General features: G+C 52.7%; 2 protein-coding genes and 2 non-coding genes across 7 annotated transcripts; 2 read left to right on the top strand and 2 right to left on the bottom strand.

The window, feature by feature from the left end:
* Positions 1–961: 961 nt before the first annotated feature.
* On the bottom strand, positions 962–9,409 carry ZNF132 (zinc finger protein 132). 2 transcript variants are annotated; one of them, XM_043435893.1, is made up of 4 exons: positions 8,959–9,409; positions 7,102–7,182; positions 6,777–6,945; positions 962–3,779 (listed from the first exon to the last, which is right to left on the bottom strand). In XM_043435893.1, the coding sequence occupies exons 1-4, from the start codon at positions 8,971–8,973 to the stop codon at positions 1,855–1,857; spliced, it is 2,190 nt and encodes a 729-aa protein (XP_043291828.1). In that variant the 5' UTR covers positions 8,974–9,409; the 3' UTR covers positions 962–1,854. The 2 variants fall into 2 exon arrangements, with proteins under 2 accessions (XP_043291828.1, XP_043291829.1); XM_043435894.1 differs by lacking the exon at positions 7,102–7,182.
* A 238-nt stretch (positions 9,410–9,647) lies between these two features.
* LOC122420623 (zinc finger protein 324A-like) lies at positions 9,648–26,047 on the top strand. Of its 3 annotated transcripts, none has more exons than XM_043435952.1 (4): positions 9,648–9,741; positions 22,177–22,303; positions 22,610–22,726; positions 23,334–26,047. In XM_043435952.1, the coding sequence occupies exons 2-4, from the start codon at positions 22,183–22,185 to the stop codon at positions 24,725–24,727; spliced, it is 1,632 nt and encodes a 543-aa protein (XP_043291887.1). In that variant the 5' UTR covers positions 9,648–9,741; positions 22,177–22,182; the 3' UTR covers positions 24,728–26,047. The 3 variants fall into 3 exon arrangements, with proteins under 3 accessions (XP_043291887.1, XP_043291886.1, XP_043291888.1); XM_043435951.1 differs by lacking the exon at positions 9,648–9,741 and adding an exon at positions 20,255–20,603; XM_043435953.1 differs by lacking the exons at positions 9,648–9,741; positions 22,610–22,726 and adding an exon at positions 20,255–20,603.
* TRNAW-CCA lies at positions 14,778–14,850 on the bottom strand. The gene has a single exon. It is a non-coding gene; the product is annotated as a tRNA-Trp (tRNA).
* On the top strand, positions 21,165–21,294 carry LOC122421832. The gene has a single exon (XR_006263641.1). It is a non-coding gene; the product is annotated as a small nucleolar RNA SNORA30/SNORA37 family (small nucleolar RNA).
* Positions 26,048–27,893: the final 1,846 nt, after the last annotated feature.

Genomic DNA, 27,893 nt, shown 5'->3' with positions numbered 1-27,893 from the left:
CTCAGATTTTCCTGCCAGCCTAAAAGCGGGCAGTAGCAGCATCACTGTCACTCTCACCTGTGCTTCATTCCTCTCAGAGCTGCAGTTGCTCTGCAGTGACTGTGTCCTTTAGTCCCTTTGCACGTTAAACCTTTGTATTGCACATCAGATGGAGATGAAATGCATCTACAGCAGAGCTCAGGCAAAAGCCTGGTGCCCAGTAGGACCCCGGGGGATGTCTGGTGGCCCTGAGGGATGGTACACAGCCCTGTCGGAGCTGACCCTGGGGAGGGAGAAGGTAGGAGACCTCAGGGAAAGAGTGGTGCTTACTCCGTCCAGCTGCTGAGCCCTGGAGACTTCACTCCCCTGGCAGGATGAAATCCTCAGGCCCCTCCTGCGTGAAACTGACATTGTAGTAGGGTGGTGTAGACCGAACGCTGTGTCCTCCCACAATACCTAGGTTAAAGCCTAACCCACTCAGTGTTCTGTATTTGGAGGTGGGGCCTTTGGGAGGTTGATGAGGTCTTGAGGGAGGAACCCTTGTGACTGGGATTAGTGGCCTCATAAGAGAGGCCCTCAAGAACCCCCTCTCCTTCACTGTGAGGACACAGAGGATGGCTGTCAACCAGGAAGCAGATCCTCACCTGACACCAAATCTCCTGGCACCGTGATCTTGGATTTTCCAGTCTCCAGGACTGTGAGAAATTTCTGTTATTTTAAAGCCTTCCAGTTTATATTTGTTTGATCAGTTGGAATGGACTAAGACATGGGAGACAGACATCCCTCAAGAAAGCACACAACTGGCAGCTGTGAGCAGGGCTGTGAAGGGCCCTTCAGTGCGTCAGTGAGCCCCTCCTGGTGCACCTCATCTCAGGACCCGAGTCTGTCCTTATGTCTTTCTCCTGGGGGCTCACGTGACCCTACAGTTGGCTTTTACCTTTCAGTGAAGAAAAACTTCGTGGCCTGGAGTCACGTCTACTTCTTTTGTTGGAACTTTAAAAAACCTGGCATTTAATGATTCTTCTACAATCCGTAAGGCTTATTAATATTTCACCAGTATACATGGACACACACACCTATACACACACACACACACAATTTCTCCCTTGGTACAGTTTTAGGTGTATCCCACATATTTTGATATGCTGTTTTCATTTTCATTCCAAGTACTTTCAAATTTTTCTTTTGATTTCATCTTTCACCATGGATTATTTAAAAGTGTGATATTCAGTTTCTGAATGAGGGTTTCCCACACATCATTCTGTTCTTGATTTCTTATTGAATTCTGTTATAGTCAAGGTCCATACCACGTATTATTTCTTTTCCCTTTATCAGGCCTTCCTTTATGGCCCAGAATATGCTCCATTTTGGTAAATGTTCTACGTGCATGTGAAAAGAATGTCTATTCTGTCCTCTTGGACAGGAAGTTCTATAAATATTGATTAGGTCAAGCTGGTTCAAAGTGTTGTCTTCCACGCCTTTACTGATTATCTGGGAGGGTGTGAACATCCCAAAGTATAATTGTGAATTTGTCTCTTTCTCCTTGCAGTTCCATCAGTTTTTGCTTCATGTACCCTGAAGCACTGTTGGGTACATTAATGTGTAGGACTGTCATGTGTCTTTATTAATGAATCTCTCAACCAGCATGGGTCAGTTCATTCCCTGACTCTCTCAGAGGCAACAGGCAGCTAGAAAGAGGTTTATGCTCCAGAGGGGAGACAGCGCTGTGTAGGTTCCTAGGCTATTCAGAAAGGGCAGGGTAGCTTCTGAAGGTATTTCCACATCAGTGACACATTACGGAATTTCTCTGTAGTCTGCTGCCTGAAGCATGATGTGGCTGAAGATCTCCCAAAGACCATCTCTATGAGGCTCCACTCAGCTGTGGATCCTTCTATGCTGTGCAAGGTTGCAGAGGCGGCTGAAGATTTTCCCACAGTGGCCACACTCATAAGTCCTTTCTCTGGTGTGAACTATTTGGTGTCGAACAAGTGTGGATCTTTCACTAAAGGCTTTCCCACACTGGCTGCATTCGTAGGGCCTTTCCTGTGTGTGCACTCTCTGGTGACGAATGAGGTGAGAATTACTGCTGAAGGCTCTCCCACATGCACTGCACTCATAAGGCCTTTCCCCAGTGTGAACTCTCCAGTGATAGATGAGGCTGGACTTACGGCTAAAGAACTTGCCACATTTAGTGCACTCATAAGGCCTTTCCCCAGTGTGAACTTTCTGATGCTTCGTAAGAATGGACTTTTGGCTAAAGAACTTCCCACATTCATTGCACTCATAAGGCCTTTCTCTGGTGTGAACTCTCCAGTGCTCAATGAGACTGGAACTGTGAGCAAAGGCTTTCCCACATTCACTGCACTCGTAAGGCTTTTCCCCAGTGTGAGTTCTCCAGTGCTGAACCAGGCTGGAGTTGCGACTGAAGGCTTTTCTGCACTCACTGCACCTGTAAGGCCTTTGTCCAGTATGTACTTTCTGATGCTGAATGAGGGTGGAGCTATTGCTGAAGGTTTTCCCACATTCACCACATGCAAAAGGCCGTTCTCCGGTGTGGACTTTCTGATGGCGAAGGAGGTGAGAGCTTTGGCTAAAGTCTCTCCCACATTCACTGCATCCGAAAGGCCGTTCTCCGGTGTGAACCTTCTGGTGCTGAGCAAGGTTGGAGTTGTTGTTAAAAGCTCTCCCACACTCACTGCACTCAAACGGTCTTTCTCCAGTGTGAACTCTCCAGTGCTGCATGAGCGCAGAGCTGCGACTGAAGGCTTTACCACACTGACTGCACTCATAAGGTTTTATGTGGGTGTGGACTTTCTGGTGCCGAAGGAAATTGGAGCTTTGGCTGAAGGCTCGTCCACATTTGCTGCACTTGAAAGGCCTTTCTCCTGTGTGAACTTTCTCATGCCGAGCGAGGTGTGACCTGTTATTGAAGGCTTTTCCACATTCACTGCATTGATAAGGCCTTTCTCCTGTGTGGATTCTCTGGTGATGAATGAGGGTGAGTTTGTGGCTGAAAGTTTTCCCACAGTCGCTGCACGCATAATCTTTAACTCCTGTGTGGAATTTCTGATGCTTCCTCAGTTTATATGGGTGACTGAAAGCCTTGCCACACTCTTTGCATATATGAGATGTTCCTCCAGTATGAAACCATTGGTCACTAATAAGGGCTGATTTCTCCTCTAAGGAATTTTCAACTCTTGGGCATCTAAATGGTGTTTCTTCAGAGTGAGTGCTCAGGTGGCTGAGGAGGACATTAGTCTTCTGGAAGGCTTTCCCACTGTCACTGCAGTTGAAGGGCTTCTGTGAGGACTGGACCTCTGGGAGCTGCCCAGAATCGAAAGGGTGCAATGAGGCCTCCCTGCCCTTTGTGCTGCTATGTGGCTCCCCACTGCCATTCATGCTTGGGGGATGGAGGAGGTCATGGCTGTCTGAGACATCTTGGCCACCTAACCCACATGTAATGGGCTTCTCTGACAGAGAGCCTGTTGAGCTCTTCACAAACAAGTCCCTGTCTCTGTTCCATTGGAAGGGCTTCTCTCCATTGTACTCCTGATGCTGGTGAAGATTTGCACCAAACCAAAACTTTCTTCCATATGCTAAACATGTGCAGGGAGTCTCCCCAGTATGTCTTTGATGGTTGTCCAGCTGCAAAATGTTTTTCAAGAGTGGCTCACACGTGTCACAGCTGTCAGCCTTCTGCATGGAAGGAGGTACACTGGGAGTCCTGACCTGTGCCACCACTTCTCCAGAAGCATTCTTCTCAGAAGGCAACTCTTCACCTTCCACCACAGGCCAACAGCCTGAAAGCCGAGAAATTTCTAGTTAATGTGAGCATTCCACTTAGTGAAAAGGGTGACTTCCTTAGAAATGTGTCACTGACACATACAGGAATGGGCCAAGGGTTTGCCGATAGGCCAGGTGGGGCAGAGTTAGAGTGAAAGGCTCACTGGCAGGACAGGGCCCTCACCAGGGGCAAGAACTCAGAGGCAAAGGACCTGAAAGGACATTTTTCAAAAATAATATACACAAATGGCCAAAAAGTAAATGAAAAGAAGCTCAACATCATTAGTCATTGTGTGTACTGTGTGTGTGCTCAGTCATGTCCGACTCTTTGCAACCCCATGCACTATAGCCTGTCAGGCTCCTCTGTCCATGGAATTTTCCAGGCAAAAATACTGGAGTGGGTTGGCATTTCCTACTCCAGAGGATCTTCCTGAATCAGGGATCAAACCCACATCTCTTCCATCTCCTGCACTGGCAGGCAGATTCTTTACCACTGCACCACTGGGGAAGCCCATTAGTCTTTACAAAAATGCAAGCTCAAACCACAAGGATATACCACTTTAAACTTACCAGGATAGCTTTAAGAAAAAATGATAGTAACAAGTTTTTGATGAGGAAGTAGAGAAACTGAAACACTCATAAACTGCAATGGGAATGTAAAATGGTGCTGCCAATTGGAAACAGTTTGGGAATTTCATTGCTATGTATTTACTGAAGAGAAATGACATATATCTACACAAAAACTTGTACATGAACATTTGTAACAGCCATGATTTTTTAACAGTCAAAAAGTGGAAAAAAGCCAAATGTCCATCAGCTGATGAATGGATAAACAAAACTGGTATACCTATACGCTGGAATATTTTTCAGCCATAAAAATGAAAGAAGTATTACTGATATATTCTATAACATGGATGAACCTCAACAACATTATGTCAAGTAAAAGCCAGTCACAGAAAACACATATTGTATAATTCCATTTGTATAAAATATCTATTAATAGAATAAGCAAATCTGTATAGTCAGAAAGTAGATTAGTGGTTGCCTAGGACTCAGGACAGGATGAGGGAGGATAAAGAGTGACTGCTAAAGGGTACAGAGTTTTTCCTTAGGTAATGAAAATGTTCTAAAATTAAAGTATGGTGACATTAATTTATTGAAAAAGTGAAAGTGAAGTCGCTCAGTTGTGTCTGACTCTTTGCGACCCCACTGACTGTAGCCTACCAAGCTCCTCCATCCATGGGATTTTCCAGGCAAGAATACTGGAGTGGGTTGCTATTTCCTTCTCTAGGAGATCTCCCCGACCCAGGGAATGAACCCGGGTTTCCTGCATTGTAGGCAGACGCTTTACTGTCTGAGCCACTAGGGAAGTCCATTTGTTTATTATCCTTAATTTTAAAAAATTTTATTAAGTTCTGCCATAAAGCAAACTGCCTCAGTTATACATATATTCTTTCTCATATTCTTTCCTATTATAGTTTGCTGTGCTATACAGTAGGACCTAATGATTATCCATTCCATATATAATAGTTTGTATTTCCTAATTCCAATCCATCCCTCTCCCAACCCCCACCGTTGGCAACCACAAGTCTGTTCTCTGTATCTATGAGACTTTTTCTGCTTTACAGATATGTTCCTTTGTGTTGTATTTTAGATTCCACACATAAGAGATATCACATGGTACTTATCTTTTCTCCTTCTTACTTACTTCACTTAGTATGATAATCTCTAGGTGCACCCACGTTACAGCAAGTGGCATTATTTCTTTTTTATGGCTGAGTAGTATTCCATTGTATACATACACCACATCTTCTTTTCCATTCATCTGTCGATAGAATTTATGTTGCTTCCATGTCCTGGCTATTGTAAATAGTGCTACAATGAACACTGGAGTAAACTTATCCTTTCGAATTGCTGTTTTTTCTCCAGATATATGCCCAGGAGTGAGATTGCTAGATCATATGGCAACTCTATTTTTCATTTTTTCAAGAACCTCCATACTGTTTTCCATAGTGGCTGCACCAGTTTACATTCCCATCAACAGTGTAGGAGGGTTCCTTTTTCTACATGCTCTCTAGCATTTGTTAATTGTAGACTTTTTAATGATGGCTATTCTGACTGGTGTGAGGTGATACCTCATTAGTTTTCATTTGAATTTCTCTAATAATAAGCAGTGTTGAGCATCTTTTTACATGCTTTTTGGCCATCCGTATGTCTTCTTTGGAGAAATGTCTATTTAGGTCTTCTGCCCATTTTTCAATGGGGTTATTTTCTTGTTATTGAGTTGTATGAGCTGTTTGTATATTTTGGAAATTAAAACCCTTGACAATCATATCATTTACAAATATTTTCTCCCAGTTTCTAAGTTGTATTTTCATTTTGTTTACGGTTTCCTTTGCTATGCAAAAACTTGTAAGTTTTATTAGGTTCCATTTGTTTGTTTTTATTTCTGTTGCCGTGGGAGACTGACTTAAGAAAACACTGGTATGATTTATATCAAAGAATATTTTGCCTATGTTCTCTTCAAGGAGCTTTATGGAGTATGGTGATATTTATACACTGGAAACATGAAAACCCACTAAACGATACACTTTAAAAGGATGAACGTTAAAATTGATTTTTGTAAAAAAAATAAATAAAAGGGTGAACGTTATGATATATATCAGTAAAGGCATTTAAAAAAAAGTCTCTAGGGGAAGGGGTAAAACCTCGCCATGGCCCCACACTAGATCAGCCAGCCAGGCACAGGTAAAGTTGAGCAGGACCCTGCAGGCAGACCAGAATGCCTGATCCCCAACCACATGCTAATAGCATCCCCAACCTAATAGCTGTTAGGACTCCTCATGAGGCTGCTCAGGGAGAAACGGGGGTGCACACAGCCCAGGCCAAGCACTCACAGCAGCTACAACAGGAAACCTGGGCAGGAAGCAGTGTCCTTGGTCCAGCTTGGGGCTGGGCATAAGACAAAAGGCAGATGCTGGCCCCTAGGCCAGGGCAGGGCATGAGGGCCTTACCAAGTGAGGTCACGAGCTCCAAGGTCTCCAGCATCACGGTGTGGTACAGCTGCCTCTGGGCCTCATCGAGGAGCTCCCACTCCTCCCTGGAGAAGTGCATGGCCACCTCCTCGAAAGCCACCAGGCTCCCCCATGAGGAGACAGCAAGGCCAGGGGGCCAGTAGGTGGGCTGGAAAACAAACAAAACAGTCCAGCGGGCACATTCAGGCCCTTGATGTGCGACTCAAGAGTTCTGCCACGTGTCCCACCGGCATCTCCTCTCTTCATGACCCCCGTCCATCCTCCCTCCACCCGCTTGCAACTCACGCCCTCTGCAGGCCCTCACCTCCGAGAAGACCACAGGTGCTGGCCCCACTGGTGCCCTGCTCTCCTCACATTCCCACTGGCCACTGTTTTCAGACCAATCCTAACGAGAGAGACAAAAGGAAGGTGTGTAAATGGATGCTGTTTGAGCTCTAAGTTGTCACATGACACCCCTCTCCCTACTAACCAACTTCCCTGTGTCCTTCAGGTCACACCTCCCAAATGTAAGAAAATCTGGGCTCTCTTTTCTTTCTTAAGCCTCTGTATCAGGGCTTATTCCCTTATCATGTACACATCAATCCTCATACCTTTACTTCCCACATCCCACAATACCATCGCCCCTCTCCCTGGCCACACCACAGGCATGTTACCACTATGCACTTAGCTTGCCAACAGAGGCAAGCAGGAGCCGATGCTGACCTTGGACTGTCCTTGACTGCAAAAACTTCCCACTGAGAGAGCCATCACCTCTCTAGATAAAGCCTCCCTTCTTGGCTCTGTTGCTCCAACCTTGCACCCCAGAACCAGGAGTAATAATCTCAAACACCCTTTTTCTCTTCCAGCTCTAACGTTATGCATGCTGTCCCTTCACAAGTCATAGCTGTCCTTGCCCGTCCTAATACACAAATCCCTGACTTGCTCGTCCCGACTCTTGGCATGGCAACTCTTAGCTTGGGCTGAGCCTTTTTGTTCCTGATATTCCAGCAGCCTTAGACATAAGGAGGATGGCCACAAAACCCTGTAAGCTGTAGAAAGGTAAAACCATCTAAACTCAGGCCCCACTGTCATCCTACCTTACTTACTTCTGTGCTTTTTCTTTTCTTTTTTTTGTATTCACTTATTTGGCTGTGCTTGTCTTAGTTGCATCATGCGGTATCTTAGTTGTGGCAGGTGGAATCTAGTTTCCTGACCAGGGACTGAATCCAGGTCCCCTGCATTGAAAGCATGGAGTCTTGGCCACTGGACCACCAAGGAAGACCCTGTGCTTCATTTTTTCATCCCAAGTCTACACTCTATTCAGAGGCTTGTTCATCATCCTGAACCCAGCTCATAGCTGCAGACAGTGCGCAAGCACAGGCCTCCACCTGGCGGACGTCTCTAGTCTTAAGCTGGCATGAAATACACTTGACATCTCAATTTGGCAGTCTCAATGACATTCCAAATATGATATGGCCAAAATACAGTTATTTTCCCTCTGAAATCTACTCCTCGAACCATCTTCCAAATCCGAAAAAATATTCAGGGTCAACCGTATCTCCCTGCCACACATCAGGAAATCTAGTCCACCCTAAAAATTACATCCAGGAGCCAACCACTTCTCCTACCTTACAGGCACCTCCCTGCTCTAGCCACCAAAACCACACACCGGGACTACTGCAGTCACCTCCTCCATGATCTTCGGGCCTCCAACCTCACCCCACCTTCCAGTCTCTTCACCCAGCATCCACAGGCTTGTTAAGATCTGATTCAGATCACCTCCTCCTCTGCTCTAAACTTCCCGTGACCCGCACCACACTGAGAATAGAGGCCCAGCACCCCAGCCTCCCTTTCCGGGTCTGTCTCCAGTTCCCTTGCTCTCTATTTCCACCAGAAGAAATGGAGATCTGTCGTTTCCCTCAACACTGTCACTTTATGCCCACCTCCAAGCAATTGGCACATGCTGGTCCCTGTGTCACGGGTACCTTTCCAGATCTTATGCCATGTGATCAGCTCCACATAACCTCTGGCCTAGGTTCAGGATGCCAGGGGAAAGTGACTCTCAAGGGCCCAGACTCATATGCAGGCCTTTCGGGACGCCACCACTCCCTAACAGACCCCAGGGTCACAAGGGCGGGGATCTCAGCAGGTGAAGACATGTGTCCTCTCACCTGCCACTCACCTGCCCCGGGTCCATCAGCGACTCTGCAGGACCGGTCACAGCCTGTGGGCTGGGCGGGGCCGTGTCAGGCGGAGGCCGGGACGAGCCGGCGGGCTCACCCAAACCCCCACACACACACTGGGTGGGGTGACGCAGGTTGATGGTCGCACTCAGTGCTTCGACCGTCCCCAGGATGAAACGGAAGCTGCCTCCCCGGAACTTGGGACAAAGGCGGGGAGCGGAGAAACCGAGGCTTAGGAAGGAGGGGCGGTGAGCCAAGGGTAAAAGGGAGTGCCAAGGTGCGAAGAGGGTCCCAGAACGTCCCCCTGGGAGCCTTCGCCTCACGTTCCAGGGTGTGTCTGCCGCAGCCCCACCAGGCACAAAACTAAGACTGCAATGGCGACGCCGGAAGTCCCGCCCCACCCTCTGAGGCCAGGCGAAAACGCCCGAATCCTGACCCTCACTGGCTCCAGACTCGTGGACGTCTATGACGCTTTTCCCTGAGCCTATCGCTGTGACGCCGAGTCGTTGCCTAGGTGATTAGGCAGGACGCACCGCATCACGGCTCACGCGACATGAACTACACTACCCAGAACTACCCTCGCCTTGCGTTTACACCAGTATTGACCAATGATAGCCTAGGAGATAGGCGTTTCCGGGACGGCCACACCTTGGAGGGCGGGACTTCCGTTCAGATTGTTGCTCTTCTGTCCTGCTACTCCGTCGGTCGCGGGCGGACGGACCTGGTTGTTGGACTGTGGCTGGTGTCCAGGGGGCTCCTCAGGCCCGCGGAAACGGGAATGGGTAGGTACGACAGCCTAGGAGGTCCCGAGTGTGCCCTGTATGTCCCGTGACCTCAGCAAACGTCCCGTCTCCCCTGGGCTCTTGTGTCCTCGGCTGTCGGGGGACCGCCCGGCGCGGGGGTTGTCCTGCGGGTAGTCCGTCAAGGCCCGTCTGTGCCCGTGGCCGACCGGGAGTCGTCGCCCTGTGTGTCGTGTCCACTTTACGGAGAAGGGCCCCAGGCTCAAAAGCCACCCGTTCCGAGGTCATTACCCAGCATGTTGCTAACTGAGGGCATGATAAGCGAGCCGGGTGAGGTAGGGTCTCCTGGCCTCCACCTGGGTGGACTCCGAACCCCAATGCCGCTAGTCCCCGACTGAACCCCAGGCCTCGGTGCTCAGGACACTGGGGCGTTCATAGGTGGCGGCCTGCATTTCAGAGTCCATTGTGATAAAATGAGGGTGCAGGCGGAGGGATGTGCATATGCGAAGACTCGGAGGTGAGACTGGCCTGGGAGCATTCGGGAAAGTTCTGCTGTCTCCACTGCGGGTAAGCGACAGTGTGAGCATGGGAGTCCTACCTCTGTTGACGGGCTTAGGATCCTGGGAGCCACAGATTTTCATTAGAAGATGGATGGCCATGATCTGAGTTAGGATTTTGAAACTGCGTAAACACAGAGTTGTGGTGAGGGCTGAAAGCAGGCAGCTTCAGGAGGATGCTGCTGCAAATGTTTCTCCGGTGACCTTTCGAGAATAGAAGTAGGAGAGGTGGGAGAAATAATCAGATTCCCGATACGTTTTTCAAAGTGGAGTCGGTTTTCCATGTACAAATGGAGAGTGAATGTAGTGGAGGATAAAGGACTATCCCAAGTGTTACAGATAAAAAATGAGATGGAGAGCGGAGGTTGGTAGGAGGAGTATGTTTGGCAGAAGAGTAGCAGTTGGATTATGTGGGAGTAGAGTCTAAGTTGTCTGGAGACCTCTAAGTGGACCTGACCCGCGTGCCCGTGAACAAACAGGAAAGTTCCATTTGGCCTCTTGATGTCTAGACTGCTCTGCCCTGGTGGCCTGGACCAGGGAATGTCCTGAGATGGGATTTTGGAAGGGAAGTCTCAGCTGTGGTTCCAGATGGGCCCTGAGATGAGTGTGGGATGTCCAGATGAAGGACCAGTAGCTGAGTGGAGGAGGTGGGTGCAGAGAAGAGAAACTGTCCAAACTCCGATGGATGTGGGGACAGTGCGCACCCAGGAGGAGGGCCCATGCCCTCAGAGGTGAAAGGGTGAGCAGGGGTGTCAGGGGACGGGCTTTTGGAGACCTAAGGGGAGGTGTGGGCAGGACGGAGACTGGGGGCCCAGGTCCAGCGCCCAGTGTTTAGATCACATTCTTGTGCCCCCTGCCTGGTGTTGCAGGACCCAGTGACTTTTGAGGACAAGAGTGTGTGCCTTTTTTGGGGAAGAAGTAGGTCTCCTTAGTGAGGCCAGTGAGGCCTCTGTTGAGGTGTGGTGCTGTCTTCACCAGGTCAGGCTGCCATGTTCTCCAGGAGAGGCGCTGCTGGCCCTCGTTCTGGCCGTGTCCTGCTGCTGCTCCTCCCAGACCACCGTGTAAGCAACCGCGCGCTGTTTGCCTTGGGATCTTGACAGCCATGGTCCAAGATCAAAAACATCACAGCCTGAGTAGCAGCAGATGGGTCACCTTGGTGGTTTTCTAGTCGTGTGGCCCAGTCTGGGCCTGTGACGTTTCCCTCCCTCTGTCACCTGTCCTCCGGCAGCGTGTCGGGGCTCCGCTTTGTTGCAATGTGCAGGCTTCTTGTTGTGGTGACTTCTGTGGTTGTGGACCACGGGCTATAGAGAGCAAGGGCTTCAGTAGTTGTGGTGCATGGGTTTAGTTGCCCCGAGACACAGGAGATCCTCCTGGACCAGGGATCGCACCCATGCTGCCTGCATTGGCAGGCATTCTCTCAACCACTGGACCAGCAGGGAAGCCTGGCAAGTTTATGTTTAACTCCTTGGAAGCTCCTGAACTGGTTTCCAAAGGGTCTGTGCCTTTTTATATTCCCAGCAGCACTGTAGGACTGATCCAGTTTTTCCACCTCTTGCCAACACCAAGACAACTTCGTGGTGTCATCCTAGTGGGTATGAAATGGTATCTCAATGGCTTTTTTAAAAATCATGGCAAAATATACACAAGATTTACCATTTTAACCATTTTTAAGTGTATGGTTTAGTGGCATTAAGTAAATTCAGTTGTGCTGCTTTAACCCTAAACTTCTCCAGAACATTTTTATTATCTTGAACTGAAACTCTTTACCCCTGAAGCAGTCATCTCATTGGGCTTTTGATCTACATTTTTCTCATGAACAATGGTATTTTCAGGTGCGTGTTAACAGCCTGTTTATCTTCTTTGATGAAACGTCTATTCAGATCTTTTCCTTATTTCTAATTGGGTTGTCTTTTTATCTTTGAGCCATAAAGTTCTTCATAGATTCTGTGTTTAGAATCCATATGTAAGTATTTTCTAAGTATTTTTCCCTCAGTCTGTGGCTCATTTTTTTTAACTTTTATTTTATTTATTTGTGTTTTTTATTTAAAAAAAACACTTTTTATTTTTTATTGGGGTGTACCCAGTTAACAAACAATGTTGTGATAGTTTCAGTTGAACTGTGAAGGGACTCAGCCATACATATACATGTCTCCCTTATCACCCCTGCCATACTCCCCTCCAATCCAGGCGGTGTGCTCATCTTTTAATTTTCTGAATGGTGTCTTTTTAAAAAAAAGATTTGTTTATTTGGCTGTGCTGGGTGTTCGTTGTGGCATGTGGGATCTAGTTCCCCGACCAGGGGTCAAACCCAGGCCCCCTGCATGGGGAGCGCAGAGTCTTAGTCAATGGGCCAGCAGGAAAGTCTCTTATTGGTGTTTTTTTTTTTTTTTTCTAATGGTGTGTTTTAAAGAGCAAAATTTTACATTGTGATGTTAAATTTTATACTCGTTGTCTAATATATTAGTTTTTCTATTTATATATTGTCTTTGTGTCATACCTAAAAAATTCTTTGCCTAGCCAAAAGTCAAAAAGTTCTCCTTTGTTTTCTTCTATAAATTTTATAGTCTTAGCTCTTACATTTATGATCTTTTTCATAGCAACTTTTACGTATAGTTGAGATAAGGGTTTGGATTTATTTTTTTTGCCTGTGAATGTCTAGTTTTCCCAGAACCATTTGCTGAAAAGGCCATCTTTCCACGTTATACTTTTGTTGGAAATCAGTTAAGGGTATTTTGGTCTCTTAAATCTATTGATCTATATGTCTGTCCTTATGACAGGACCACACTGTCTTGATTACCTTGGCTTTATAGAAATTTTTGAAGTTTAGTAAGGAAAGTGCAACTTTGTTTCTTGGCATGATTGTTTTCCCTGTTGTATTCTGCATGTCTATGATTTTAGGGTCAGCTCGTTAGTTTCTGCTCAGAATGTCAGCTGTGGTTTTGATAGGGATTGCACACTCAGAACCAGTGGACCTGGGTTGTTTGTTCTGGCACCACCGGTGAAACATGGGTGTTCCATGAAGTGCACAGAGCCTGGCTGGGAAGGGTAACAGGCAGGGGAAAGGCTTCTCCCCAGGTGTGGGAGGCAGCGCTGTGAGGCCTCTCTGACCGCAGCTGACCACTCTGGTACAGGGAGCTGAGCCCACCCTTTGCTCTGAAGCCTGAGGCCCCAAGGCACACCTGACTGCAGCTCTGATCGCAAGCCCCCCTGCCGGCTGAAGGGAAGGGAAGGTCTGAGTTCAGGGGACAAACAGATGCCTCGGGATGCTGGGGAGAGCTCAGGGAGACAGTCCCCAAGCTTGGCTCACTGCATGCCTGCAGGAGTGTCCTGTGCCCAGCGCTCAGCTTCAGGTCGGTGATGGGGAGGGAGTGGAGAGGTGTCCTGAGAGCGGCCGCAGCGTGCTGTGCAGCGACCCCTGGGCCCTGCGCCTTCCTGTCTAGGGATCCCTGGGCTCCTTGTTTGCCTTTTGTCCTGAGTCACAAATGATAGCCCAGAAGCCAACATTCTGTATAGCTCTCTCCATGTATATAGAAAGAGTGGAGCTCGTACATACCTATCAACTTTGAAGTTTGGGGGGGAATAGTCTTGAACCTTTATAAAATCAAAAGGCTCCACGTAAAACATGGATTTCTCACTCCTCTTGGAAAAGCAGCAGATGAGACCACCAAATGTGGACCCCACCATCCCTGCCTCTGTTCTGGGCCCTGCCTCAGTGGAAACCAGCAGATGATGAGGGCAGGTGCCCCCAGGCTCACTTGCAGTGCCGCCTGTGCCCCTGAGATCTGGGCTGCAGACCTCTCAGCCCCAGGGCTCCTGCCTTGCAGTGATGGTCTTGCCGGGAGCAAGCCCGAGGAGGCCGCCTGCCTGCAGACTGTCGTCCGACCAGGAGCAGCATGCTGCGGCTCACACCTGCTCTCAGGTGGCCTCTGCACCCGTTCTCAGGTCAAGGTGAGCCTGTGTGGCACCTCCCTGCCAAGCTGAGCCCTCTCTCACCCAGGGCTCTGCCAGCAAGTGTGGCAAACGTGACACACCACAGCCCTCCTGAGCTCAAACCCAGTGTGTCCACACCCATGTGGGATCTTAGTTGGCACACCAGGGCTGGAACCTGTGTCCCCTGCATGGAAGCATGGAGTATTAACAGCTGGGGTGTGTGTGTGTGTGTGTGTGTGTGTGTGTGTGTGTGTGTGTGTGTGTGTGTATGCCACACTCTGTCATATCCAACTCTTTGCGACCTCAAGGACAGTAGCCTGAGAGAGTGTGTGTGTGTGTGTGTGTGTGTGTGTGTGTGTGTGCATGCCACACTCTGTCATATCCAACTCTTTGCGACCTCAAGGACAGTAGCCTGAGAGAGTGTGTGTGTGTGTGTGTGTGTGTGTGTGTGTGTGTGTGTGTATGTGCATGCCACACTCTGTCATATCCAACTCTTTGCGACCTCAAGGACAGTAGCCTGAGGCCCCTCTGTCCAAAGGATTCTCCAGGCAAGAATACTGGTGTGGGTTGCCATTTGCTTCTCCAGGGGATCTTCCTGGACTAGGGATCGAACCCATGTCTCCTGCATTGGAGGCAGATGCTTTACCATCTGAGCCACCAGGGAAGCATTAGCTGCTGGACCACCAGGGTAAGTGTGTGTGTATGTGTGTGTGCATGCGTGTGCACTCCAGTCGAACCCACGTCTCTTACCTCTCTTGCATTGGCAGGTGGATTCTTTACCACTGGCGCCACCTGGGAAGCATTAACTGCTGGAACACCAGGGAAATCCCTAAACTTTATTTTTTTAACATGGACATTCTTTATTTCTGGCCAGTGCACCCTGTTCTTTTCCCTACTTTCTTCAGTTTAACTCTGAATTGGCAATAAGGAATTTAAGTCTGAATTTTGCAATAAGGAGTTCATGATCTGAGCCACAGTCAGTTCTCCATCTTGTTTTTGTTGACTGTATAGCGTCTCCATCTTCAGCTGCAAAGAATATAATCAATTTGATTTTGGTGTTGACCATCTGGTGATGTCCATGTGTAGAGTCCTCTCTCTTGTGTTGTTGTGTTATGATCAGTGTGTTCTCTTGGCAAAACTCTGTTAGCCTTTGCCCTGCTTTATTCTGTACTCCAAGGGCAAACTTGCCTGCTACTCCAGGTATCTCTTGACTTCCTACTTTGACTTCCTTCTATGCTATCTTTTTTAGTTAGCATAGAAATCAAGTTAAATCATATATAAGCAAGAATGACTTCCCTAGCCCTCAATATGTGAACATTTCTTCCTTTAACATCTACGAAAAGAAAAAGTGCGCTCATTCTTGATGTAACAAGTAGCCAAGTAGGCAATGCTTAATTTTTGTATAAGTATACTTATGGTAAGCAGGGCTTCCCAGGTGGCTCAGTGTAAAGAATCTGTGTGCAATGCAGGAGATGCTGGTCTGATCCCTGGGTTGGGAAGATCCCCTGGAGGATGGTATGGCAATCCACTCCAGTATTCTGGCCTGGAGAATCCCATGGACGGAGGAGCCTGGCGGGCCACAGTCCATAGGGTCGCAAAGAGTCCGACGCAACTGAAGTGACTGAGCATGCATGGTAAGCAGACTAAAGCACCATCCCCGCCAAAGATTTGGAGGACTTAATGTCCAGAACATGTTGTTATAGGGCAAGAGGGAACTACATTTAGACGGTAGGTGGAAATAAGGTTGATAATCACCTGACTTTGGGACATGGAGATCATTCTGGATTGTCTGAGGTTGGCAGGGTGGGAGGAAACCTCGTAATAACAAGGGTCCTTATAGTGGAAGAGGGAGGCATAGAGACGGAGAGAGATCAATTCAGAGTGATGTCATGTGAGGAAAACTCAAGTTGCCTTTGCTGGCTTTGAAGACAGAAAAAGCCAGGAACCAAGGAATACTGGCAGACCCTGGAGTCTGGAACAAGCAAGGAAACCCCTTTTCCCCCCAGAAGCAGCGCAGCCCTGCTGAGGCCTTGATTTTAGAGCAGCTGACATGAGCATCAGACCTAGGACATTCTTAGATTTCTTTTTTTTTCATTCTTAGATTTAAAATATCTGTGTTGTGTTTTTCTGCTTTCAAGGGCTCATGTGATTATGCTAGACTAACCCAGGCAATTCTGGATAATGTGTCCATCTATGGGCCACGTCAGGTAACATGTTAATAGGTTCCGAGCATTAGGGTGTGGACGTTCTTGGAGAGCCGTGGTTCTGCCTACCATGCTGAACTCACATGGCTATTTCGTGTGCTCAGTCACTCAGTCGTGTCTGACTGCAACCCCATGGACTGCAGCCCTCCAGTCTCCTCTGTCCATGGGATTCTCCAGGTAAGACTACTGGGGTGGGTTGCCATCTCCTCCTCCCGGCTGTCTTCCCGACCCAGGGGTTGAACCCATGTCTCCTGCATCTCCTGTACTGCAGGTGGATTCTTTACTACTGAGCCATTGGGGAAGATTTCCAGATTCACATGGTATTAGATATCTTAAGATAAGTGCTGCGCCTTCCCTGGCAGTCCAGTGGTTAAAACTCTGCACTTCCACTGCAGGGGGTGTGGGTTCCATCCCTAGTTAGGGAGATAAGATTCCCTTCCCTCACGCCATGCAAGGCAGCCAAAAAATAAAATAAAACAGATGCAAAAATTATAAAATCAGAAGTTTCCACAAAGAAATCTGAAGGTCTAGCTCCTCCAGGAAGTGCACACCCAACAGAAGATCCTGAAACTGTGTTTACCTTTCCCGCTTTCCTTTCTACGAAGCTGTGCCTCTGGGCCCCGAGCCTGGAAAGCCATGAAGGTTGTGACTGCTGAAGTCACCAGGAGCCCAGCCTGGGCAACAGGAGCCTCCCTGGCTTTTGCTGGTGGGGTGACAGCTCTCAGGAATGTGGCTCAGGAGACTGCAGGATTCAGGACAACTTCAGCTGCTCAGGGACCTTGAGCACGGTGTTAACAGATGCGAGTTTGGCCCCTGTAGGTCTCACGGCCTGTGCCCTTGCCTGCTGGGCTCTGGCGTACCCTGTTGCCTGTTCCCTGTGTCCTACCATTCCCCATCTACGTAGAGGGGACCGGCCCCTGTCAGCCTGGAGTGGTGATTAGAGGGATCTGGTTTTTCTGGCCTGGCACAGAAAGATGGCTCATCTCCAGCTGGTGGCCACGCTAAGATGCGCCTGGTTTGAGGGACCTGCTTCCTTATTCTCAGACAGCTGTACCCCTCAGATCCTGTGATTCCACCTCAGGTAAGCTCTGGGCACACAGGTGACTCTGAGATCCTGGCCACAGTGCTTTCCCTGGAGGGCTTGAAGTCACAAGACCTTTCGGACCACATGAGGACAGAGTGCCTCCCCCGCCCTCCCGCTCTGTCCCCAGAGGCACATGGACATTGCTGTCACCACTGAGAATCTGATCCCTCAGCATCTTGGCAGTGACCCATTTCTGTTCTGCCTCCTGGGCCACAGCCGTGGCTCCAAGGTGATGTAACCCTTCCGGCTTTATTGTCACAGAATCTGGAGCATTCGGAAGGGAGTTGCCCCCGGGACATTCCAGTTGCCCCCAGCAGAGTGAGCCTGTCCAGGAATCCTCCCCCAGCACTGCCAGCAGACCCTCTGTGGGGCCTTTGGCCAGAGAGGGTCAGTTCGCAGCTCCCGTGCAGTTAGGGCCTAACAAGTTCCGACTCTTTGCCACCCCATGTCCATGGAATTTTTCAGGCAGAATACTAGAGTGGGTTGCCATTTCCTCCTCCAGGGGATCTTCCTAACCCAGGGATTGAAACAGTGCCTCCTGCATTGGCAGGCAGTTTCTTTACCACTGAGCCACCTGGGGAGCCCCATATCATGTCCCATAGCTATGTCTTTCTTTTAAAGGTTCTGTTTAAAAGAACCCCTCTGTCCTGTTTCAGAGGGACCAGCATGTGCAAAGGCTTGGAGGAGGGTATGCAGGACACCTGAAGTCCTTTACCACAAAGTCCCAAGGGGGAAGGATTCATGTTAGGCCTTTATCCTGGGGGGGATGGGGGTGGGGCAGGGGTTGGGGAGACATGATTGGACGAGTGACTAGATCTGACAAGACTCCATTTTGGGACTTCCCCAGTGGTCCAGTGGTTAACCGCCCGCCTTCTATTGTAGGGGATGCAAGTTTGATCCCTGGATGGGAAAATACGATCCCTCATGCTGAGATGCAAATAAGCCTGAGTGCCACAACTGCTGAGCCCACATGCTCTGGAGCCCGCAAGCCACAGGGAAGATCCCGTGTGCCTCAAATAAGACCTGACACTGCCAAATAAATACATTTTTAAAAAAGAGCATCCATTTGACATCCACATGGAGAAGGGAGAGGGACTGGGTGAAGGTCAGGGGAATGGGCCCTCTTGAGCCTCTACATGTGACACATTCCTGCCAGGCCCTTCAGTTCAGCTGCCCGTTCCTGGTCAGCAGAATCATGCTCCCCACCGAAGATGTCCACAGACTGCTAACCTGCCTGAGGGCTACCACGAGGCCTGGAGTGGAGGTGGGTTGCCATCTGTACCAGTGGGGTCAGGCTCACAGTCCAGGACCACCATGCGGACCCTGAAAGCTGGAGAGCCCACCCCAGTGACACATCTTCAAAGACACCTGGTTGTAGTAGGTAGAAGCCACGTGCCCGGGGACGTGGCGGGGAGCCTCCCGGTTCAGCCCCAGCCTCCATCAACACCAAAGGCAACTGAAGTGGGGGTACACGTAGAGCCCCTCACCAGTGCAGAGTAACCCCAGAGAAGCTACATGACACATCCACCAGCACCTTGACAGTGCTGAGGCCAATGGTAAAAGGTCAAAAAGTGGGCAGTGCCCCAATTCCTGATAATCTCACCCCTTTTCCCAAATAGTTGGAAAAACCCTTCCACTCGTTAAGTCTATGAAGTTGCCCAGCCCATAAAAGCTAATCACCCCATGTTTTGGGGCCTCTCGCTTTCTGAGATGGCCCACACTGTGGAGTGTGTTTCTCCCATGGTTGTTCTGGCCTTTTTGAGGCTGACTGAATTCTATCTATGGAATGTGTTTCTAAATAAATCTACTTCTTACCTATCATTTTTGTATCTCAGTGAATTCTTTCTGCGATGAGACATAAAGAACCTGAACTTCACTAAGTCTGGAGACCTGGTGTGTGATCTCAATTAAATGACCATGGGTTGGGACTTACTTGGCAGTCCAGTGGCTAAGACTCCGTGCTTTCACTGCACGGGGTGCAGGTTTGATCCCTGGTTGAAGGAATCCCTCGTGCTATGCCATTCAGCCAGGAAAATAGAAAAAGACCTTGTGTTCGAGTCCCAATATATGGGTTTAGACTGGGTTTGTAGTCCAGACACGTGGGTTCAAGGTGCACCTCAGATGAGACTTGAGTGTTCTTTGTGTACAAGAATGGCAGGAAACATGTTATGCCCAGATATACATTAGCTTTTCTTCAGTTTCAAGGTGAGCAAAATTTAAGTACAAATACTAATTGTAGTATTAAGGAAATCAGTCCTGAATATTCATTGGAAGGACTGATGCTGAAGCTGAAGCTCCAATACTTTGGCCATCTGATGCGAAAAACTGACTCACTGGAAAAGACCCTGATGCTGGGAAAGAGGGAAGGCAGGAGGAGAAGGGGACGACAGAGGATGAGATGGTTGGATGGCATCACCGACTCAGTGGACATGAGTTTGAGCAAGTTCCGGGAGATGGTGAAGGACAGGGAAGGACAGGCGTGCTGCAGTCCATGGGGTCTTAAAGAGTCGGACACGACTGAGCGCCAAAATGGATGCTATCTCTTGCATTACAAGGATTTACAAAGAATATTAATAAAATAGACAGCTGGACGGCCGTCTACTCCACTTCCCAGCGTCCCTCGCGGTGACGCTTTGCCGTTGCCGTGGAGACAGGCGGGCCCCGCCCGGCGTGCCTGCAGACAGGCGGAAGCCACGCCTCCCCGGAGTCCCTGCGCGTGCCTCCGCAACGCGCCACGGGCCAATGAGAGCTCGCGAGATTGGACTTCCGGCGCCTGGGACTGTCACTTGGCTACCGGTGTCCGGCCACGCCGGTGACGGCCGGAGAGCGCAGCGTCGCGGCCGGCTTGGCTGGAGGGTCTTGTGACCCGAGGCGCGGGCAGCGAGGACGCGCGGGAGGAGACCCGAAGCGCGGGCGGCGGAGCCAGGAGGCCCACGGCTCGCAGCTGGTCTCAATTTCCCCGGGTGCCGCGTGGGCTGCCGCCGAGCCGCGCGCTCTCTGGTCTCCACGCAGCCCCAACGCGGCGCCCCTTGACGGACGGGGAGAGTAAGTCCCGCGTCTGGGCGTCCGCCCTTTCTGCAGGTTCCAATGGCGGCGGCGCCTGCGGCAGCGCAGCCCGACCAGGCGCAGGTGAGGAGCGAGAGCCCGGGCGCCCCACCCCACCTTGCCTCTTCCAGGGACCAGAGCCCCGAGCCGGGGAGGCACTTCACCTGATGTCTTCCCCTCGCGCTTCGTCCTAGGCCCTGGTGTTCCGGCCGGTTGGGCGTGCACGCGTGGGATCCCCACTTCTTGCAGCTAAGGGGGTGAGGTGTGGATAGAACTTCCGAGGGGACGGTGCCCCGTGTGCAAAAGCTGCGAGGGAAGCCTGAGTGTAGACGCTTCTGAAACTGAAACTGCGGGACCGGGAGAGGATATGTCCGAAAGGACAGGCCGAGGAGTTAAGACTATCCCAGGGCACTAGGAGACTGGACATGCTTTAAGTCACGAGTTTTTAGGTATCCCATCGTTTTCTGGATGGAGGGCAGCAGAGGGGGTGGCGCTTTGCAGGGAGCAGGCTGCGGCCAGAGTCCGGGCAGTGAAGACGAGAATTCTGTGTAGATACGCTGATGTAGCAAGTGGGATGTGCGTGAGTGCCCAGTGGAAGGGCCATTCTAAGGTTTTCCGCCGGAGCACCCAACAGGATGCAGGTGCCTAGCACTTTCACAGATCCTCCTTGGGCAGTGGGGCTGGGATTTGGGAGCTGGTCCTGAAATTGAAAACCCTTGATTACATCCTTGCCTTGGGACTGTGTCAGTGACAACTGTCACTCAGTGGGACAGAGCCGGGGAGAGGGGAAGGAGGTGCTGTACACCAAATTAGGCATTTGAAGGGAAAGTAGGTTTAAGGGGAAATTGGGAGGAATCTATGGTATCTTAAGAGTGGAGGTGTCACATGGATCTGGAATTGTAGCTGTCCAACGACAGTGTCCTGGTGTCCTGAGCAAGGCCGAGCTTGGGAATCAAACGTAGGAGGAGGGGATCTCATGGAGTCAGCCAGGGACAGGCATGGATACTTAGGGCTTTAGGGAGATGGAAATGGCTGGCAGTCCTGGGGCTCTAGGGGGAAGTCTGGCAGGTGGCTGAGGGAAAGGAGGCAGCAGCCGAGTGAGGAGGAAATAGAGGAGGTCTGACTGTGGAGGGAGGAGGGAAGTGGCTTCTGTGTGCCCGCCAGGTCCTTGGGATCTTGCCTGTGGTGACTGCAGGGGATCAGCCAGCCCTCTGGTTCAAAGAGCAGCCTGGAAATGCCGGGCGCATTCTGCAGGAGAGGCACACCTGCAGGGCTGGGCGTGTCCTGGGGGCTCTGCTGCTGTTGCTTGCAGTTACTTGTGCAGGAGCAGCGAGGGCACCTTTGGGGTGGGTGAGCATTTGCAAAGGCTGGAGAATGGGTGGGCACGAGGGGCTTCCCTTGGGGGTTCCTCTGGCTTCCTCATGTAGATGGCTGGGCGGGGTTAACGAGGCATCTACGGCCCCGATAAGGAAGGCCCCGGGTAAGGAAGGCGGAGGGGCTCAGCCAGGCGAGGGGCGTTCTACTTGCAGAGCCTCGTGGGGTGGGGGTTGGGGTGTGCAGGTAGCAGCTGAGAGACGTGTGCAGAGGGAGCCTTCAGGACAGAGAGCTTGGGTCACACAGCCGTAGCTTCATCGTGTCCACCTTCCGACTCTGGCAGGGTCTGATGGCCTTTGAGGACGTGGCTGTGCACTTCTCCCAGGAGGAGTGGGGACTCCTGGATACAGCCCAGAGGTCTCTGTACCGCCGGGTGATGCTGGAGAACTTCGCCCTCCTGGCCTCGCTGGGTAAGCTCTGGGTCCCCATGTGGAGCTTGGTTGTTGCCAGGCTGGGCTGCCAGCACTAACCTCTCATCACCTGGCAGCCTGGGAGCAGCCGCGTGCCCGCTGGCCGAGTGTCCCTGTTAGCTGTGGTGTCTCAGCACTCAGTCCCCTGCTGGTGCTGCCAACACTGTTTTCCTCGCTCGAGGGAGGAGGTGTGACCCTGCCCTGGGGTGTGCCCTAGGCCTCCTCATCCTCACAGAGGGTGCCGTCTGCGTCCGGCGAAGCCCCGGCCCCTCCGTCTGCCCCTCACTCGCCCGTCTTCTCCCGCAGGCCTGTCTGTGTCCCGGCCCCATGTGGTCACGCAGCTGGAGCGCGGCGAGGAGCCCTGGGTTCTCAGTGGGGTGGACGTGACCCTGCCCCGGGATGCCCAGAGGAGGCCCCGCCGCGGTGAGTGGGGCTCGGGGTGTGAGCTGAAGGCCAGCCTGTGAGCTGGCTTCGTCCGCCTCCCTTCCAGGACACGGTCCTCTCTGGCTTCCCGCCCGCCTGACTGTTCACCTTCAGCCTCTTCTAGAGGCTCCGACTTTGGCCGTCCTTGAGGGTGGCTCTGGGGCCGCCCCCAGGCTGTGGGGAGACCTGCCCAGAGTCCCACCCTCAGCCAGTGTGTGTGGCCTCAGACCCTCACGGTCTTTCCTCACTACCTCATCCGTGAGGCCATTTATTTAAGGGCACATGGTCTCTTGAGCACTTGCGGTGGCCAGCTCCATTCCAGGCCCTGGGTACACAGCCTTGCCCAGATCACTTCTGGTCTTGCCTTTGTGGGGCTGACCCTGCGGGGGAGAGGCAGTCAGTAGGTGCTAGGGCTCAGGCGGTCAGTACCAGAGTTGGTGAGTGTGAGGAGCAGAGCGGCCCGGGAAAACCCCACGGCCAGCTCCATGCCAGAAGGGAGTCAGGCCCCTGTTCCTCCCCCTCATCCACGCTGGGGTTGAGGGTCCCCTCGCCCACCTGCATGGCCCGCCCAGGATGACCCAGTCCTCCACCGTTTCTGTGCCTGCAGGTTCCCCTCCCCTGGCAGAGAACGGCAATGTTTCTGGAGAAGCCCCATTCCCGGGGGCTTTCAGGGATGGTTTCTCTCTGGCGCCCGCCAGGGTCCTCCCCACCACGGGTGCCTATGAGCGCAGGAAGATCCCGGAGGGTCGGCGCGGCATCTCCCCGTCTCGGGAGAGGAGACCCACTGGGGTATCTGTGATCTACTGGGAGAGGCTCCGGCTGGGGCCGGGCAGCGGCGATGCCAGTGTGAGCCTCCGGCTGACCTCTTCTCTGCGGCCGCCGCCTGGGGACAAGGCTCTCGCAGAGTGCCTCGTGCCCAGTCAGCCGTCTCGGGTGTCGGAGCGGCGGAAGCCCTGGGCCCGTGAGGCCCCCGGGGGAGCCTTCTCAAGCGCTCCCGGGGCTCCAGGAGCGCGAGGAATGGGCCCGGCCTGGCGCGGGCCGCCCGGCTGGACCGAGCTGGGTGAGGCACTGCAGCCCGGGCCCGGCCTCCTCTCCGGGGAGAAGCCCTTCGAGTGCAGGGCGTGCAGCAAGGTGTTCGTGAAGAGCTCCGACCTGCTCAAGCACCTGCGCACACACACCGGGGAGCGGCCTTACGAGTGTGCGCAGTGCGGCAAGGCCTTCAGCCAGACGTCGCACCTGACGCAGCACCAGCGCATCCACAGCGGGGAGACGCCCTACAGCTGCCCGGCCTGCGGGCAGGCCTTCCGGCACAGCTCGTCGTTGGTGCGGCACCAGCGCATCCACACGGCTGAGAAGGCCTTCCGCTGCGCCGAGTGCGGCAAGGCCTTCAGCCACCGCTCCAACCTCAGCCAGCACCGCAAGATCCACGCGGGCGGCCGGCCCTACGCGTGCGCGCGCTGCGGCCGCAGCTTCTGCCGCAACTCGCACCTCATCCAGCACGAGCGCACGCACACTGGCGAGAAGCCCTTCGCCTGTGCGCTTTGCGGGGCTGCCTTCAGCCAGGGCTCGTCGCTCTTCAAGCACCGGCGTGTGCACACGGGCGAGAAGCCCTTCGCCTGCGCGCAGTGCGGCCGCGCCTTCAGCCACAGCTCCAACCTGCGGCAGCACCGGCTGCTGCACACAGGCGAGCGGCCCTTCCGCTGCGCGGACTGCGGCAAGGCCTTCGCCAAAGGCGCCGTGCTGCTCAGCCACCGGCGCATCCACACGGGCGAGAAGCCCTTCGTGTGCGCGCACTGCGGCCGCGCCTTCCGCGAGCGCCCGGCCCTCTTCCACCACCAGAGGCTCCACACCGGCGAGAAGCCTGCGCGCCGGCCCCGAGCCGGCCCGCGCCCCCCGGCCAGGCCGCCTTCAGGGGCATCGCCCGAGGGCGCACTGGGGCGGGAGGCCGGGCGCCCCGCCACCTCGGGCCCAGCCACCATCCTGAGGACCACTGAGTCCTGAGGGCGCGGCCCGACCTTCCCCGGCCGGTGGTTGGGCCCTTCTGCGCATACAGGCCCGGTCCTCTGCAGAGGCCTCCACTCTGGAGGAGCTTGGCGCGGGCACTGGGGTTCCTCCTGCACCTGGTGACAAGATCTGCCGCTTGTTGGCCACAGCTCACCCCTCCAGCCTCAAGCGGTCTGGCTGCAGAAAGGACGGGGGAGGCTGGCAGGGTGCTGCCGGTTCATGCGTGTCTTCACTGGTACCAGAACAGGAGGTGCTGGGGGGTGTGGAGGTGGTCCGGAGACATTTCCGAGGTTCCCACCCAAACTGGAGGCTTTGTAGGGAACTGCTGCACCCCTGCCGTCAGAAGATCCCCCACCCCAGGCCTCAGTTCAGCCCGGGCTTCCTGGGAGCCGGCCCGTGGACAGGAGGCCTTGTGGGAGGCGGCTGTTGGCTTTAGGACCAGTGGCTGGGCTCTGAGCCTCAGCTCCCGCCTCCGGGGAAGAAAAAACATTGAGGCTGCAGACGGCAATCTGCAATCCCCCGCAGGCTCCCGCCAGTCCCGCCTCTGCCTGAGGAGGTTTCTCCTGACAGCGCTGAGGGGCTGCTGTGGCTGGGGTCCCCACTCCCCAGAGGAGGCTGAGGCACAGAGAGCTCACCCTTTCACCCCACACTTAGCCTGCCAGCTTGGAGGGTGAAGCCTGCCTGACTCCTTGCACGAGGCCGACCCTCAGGACAGGGGAGTCCCCAGGGAGCTGGGGGAACAAGGTGCAGAGTGCCAGTTCCCTGGCTGTGCTTGTTCACTCATATTGTGGTCCTGGTTTAGCTCCTGCGTCCTGCCCTCCTTAAAGTCAGCGCCATCCGAGCCTCTCCAGCCCCACTGCCCTGATGGGAGGTGACCACAGCAACAGGTTCAGAGAAGGTGGGTGGGCCACTTGCTTCTGTGGGATCCAGTGCCATGTTCCTGCCTGTGCCTCCCTCATGGGGCAGAGGACTTGCCACCACGAGGCTGTGTGTGGTGCCCTCCTGAGACCCCTCCCCAGGGTGCCACAGCCCACACGGTAGGGACACTGAGGCAGACAAATGGGCTGGGGGCCCGGTTGGCTTCTTGTGGCCTTCCACGTGGGGCATCTCCACCCAGGGTCTCACCTCCAGGGAAGTTAATGGAGCATTTATTGGAGGGGGGAAAGACTAGAAGTTATGGCTTGGAGGTACGCTTTAAACTCTTGAACGGCACTGTGCAGGGCCGCAGCCTCAGCCTCTAGGTCGTGGTTCAGAAGGTTTTGATAAGACAGAGTCCAGAGAGACTCCCTAATAAAGGTTTCTTTTTAGAAACATGAACGGAGTTGGCCTGAAGTGGGTTTCATCTCAGTGTGATGCACACGTGTTGTCACACAGCTGCAGGGCCCTGGCTTCAGGCCTGGTCCCTGTGAGGGGCCACAGGGTAGAGGTGCAGCCTGTCTGTCCCCGGGGCAGCCGGGGACCCGGATGTGGTGGGGCTGCCTCACGCTGCAGCTCCGCTGGGAGATGAGCCCTTGTGGGTCCAGACCCTGGAATCTGAGGCTGTGGCCACGTGTGGTGACCCAGAAGGTTGACCACAGCCCAGTGGGTGCTCCAGCTCCATCACCTCAAGACCTCACAGGTGTGAGGTCAGAGACATGACACCACTAACTCTCCACCTGCTGGCAGGCTGCTGCCCCTGAAACCTCACTTGGAGGTAGGGAGAGGGGTCACACAGGGCCAGGCTCCCCAAGACTCCTCAGGGGCAGGTCCTCTGAGCCAGTGTCCAGCCGTCTTGGGCCCAAACTCTTTGCCCTGGTCCTTGCCTTGGCCTGGCTATGTCTCATCTTCCCCTAGGCTGGCCTCCATGAGGGAGCCTTGAGCAGGTCACATCAGGGTCTGTTGGCGTGGCTGTGAGATGCAGGCAAACTCCACAGCTTACAAACTCTGTGGTAGGACCCTGTTGAGTATCAAACAGGTTCCCAGAGAATCAGTCACATGCAACCTTTGTTGCATCTCAGAAGAAGCTCCTGGAACCTGCTTTCCACCCTGAGCCCTGCTGAACCCTCAGGCTAGGCCTGGTGCCCTGTTCAGCCTCCTTCCTGCTTCACTGAACTTTTCTTGCCATGTGGTTGGCTCCTTCTACCCCAGTTCCTCCACCCTCCTTGAGTCCACCCTCCCAGTACCGAGGGGTGATCAGAGGCTCCAGCCCTGTTCCTGTAGGAACAGCCACCATAAGTACCCCCCTGCCCCCATGTCTTGGCCCCAGAGTTGTCCTCCAAACCTTTGTGGTCATGTTGGGCTGTGTCCTGCCAAGCTGACCGCTCTGCTTAACCCCGAATGTGTTATGACTAAGTTTTTGTGGACTTTCTGAGTCAAGATGATGGACTTACATGCATCTTACTCGGTCCAGAAACCCACTGAAACCACAAGGAGCGTTTGAAACACTAACCCTTGGGAATTTCCTGGCAGTCCAGTGGTTAGGACTCCAAGTTTCCATTGCTGGGGGCCCAGGGTTCGATCCCTAGTTGGGGAACTAGGACCCCACATTCTGCGTGGTGGGGCCAGTAAGTAAACAAAACACAAACCTTCAAGTAGGAGGATTGTGAAAGAGGAGGCAGTGGCATACGGAAGCCAGAAGTGGGTGGAAATTGAGGAGCTAGTACCGATTTGGGGAAAAGTCAAATACTGAGTTGGCGCTGGCGGACGTGCAGGGTGGTCCCACCAGGCTCACGCTGTAGAAATCCAGAAGGCTTGAAAACCAGCAGCCCTCTGGAAGGGTAGACCCCAAACAAACATGACTGAGGGAAAGCTCCCGAAGAGGCTGTTAGAGCTCCAGCTCTCTCCACATGGTAGATGATGGAAGAGACCTTTCTTTGCAGGACTGATCTAGCTGAAGGCACGTCTGAGAGTCTGAGGATATAGATTACGGGACAGTTTCCTCATTAGCAGATGGGTGCCTGCTGTCCTCGCACACCCGCAGGGCGCTCAGTGGTAGTCGAATGACGGACCCCAGCGTCACCCTCGCTGGAGAAATTCCTGGGGAAGGCGGAGAACGCCCATGGGTTAGGCCAGCCTTCCCGGCAGATCCCTGCTTCCTCCTGGGACCCGAAGAGGCGAGTCTCTGGGAAACTTCCGGCCGCCCGGGAGGGCAGGGCCACGCTCCGGCGGTCGCCTTGGAAATAGC

Source organism: Cervus canadensis, chromosome 18 (assembly GCF_019320065.1).
Source record: "Cervus canadensis isolate Bull #8, Minnesota chromosome 18, ASM1932006v1, whole genome shotgun sequence".
In the NCBI taxonomy this organism is placed as follows: Eukaryota; Metazoa; Chordata; class Mammalia; order Artiodactyla; family Cervidae; genus Cervus; species Cervus canadensis.
This window is presented reverse-complemented; position numbering and strand designations above follow the sequence as displayed.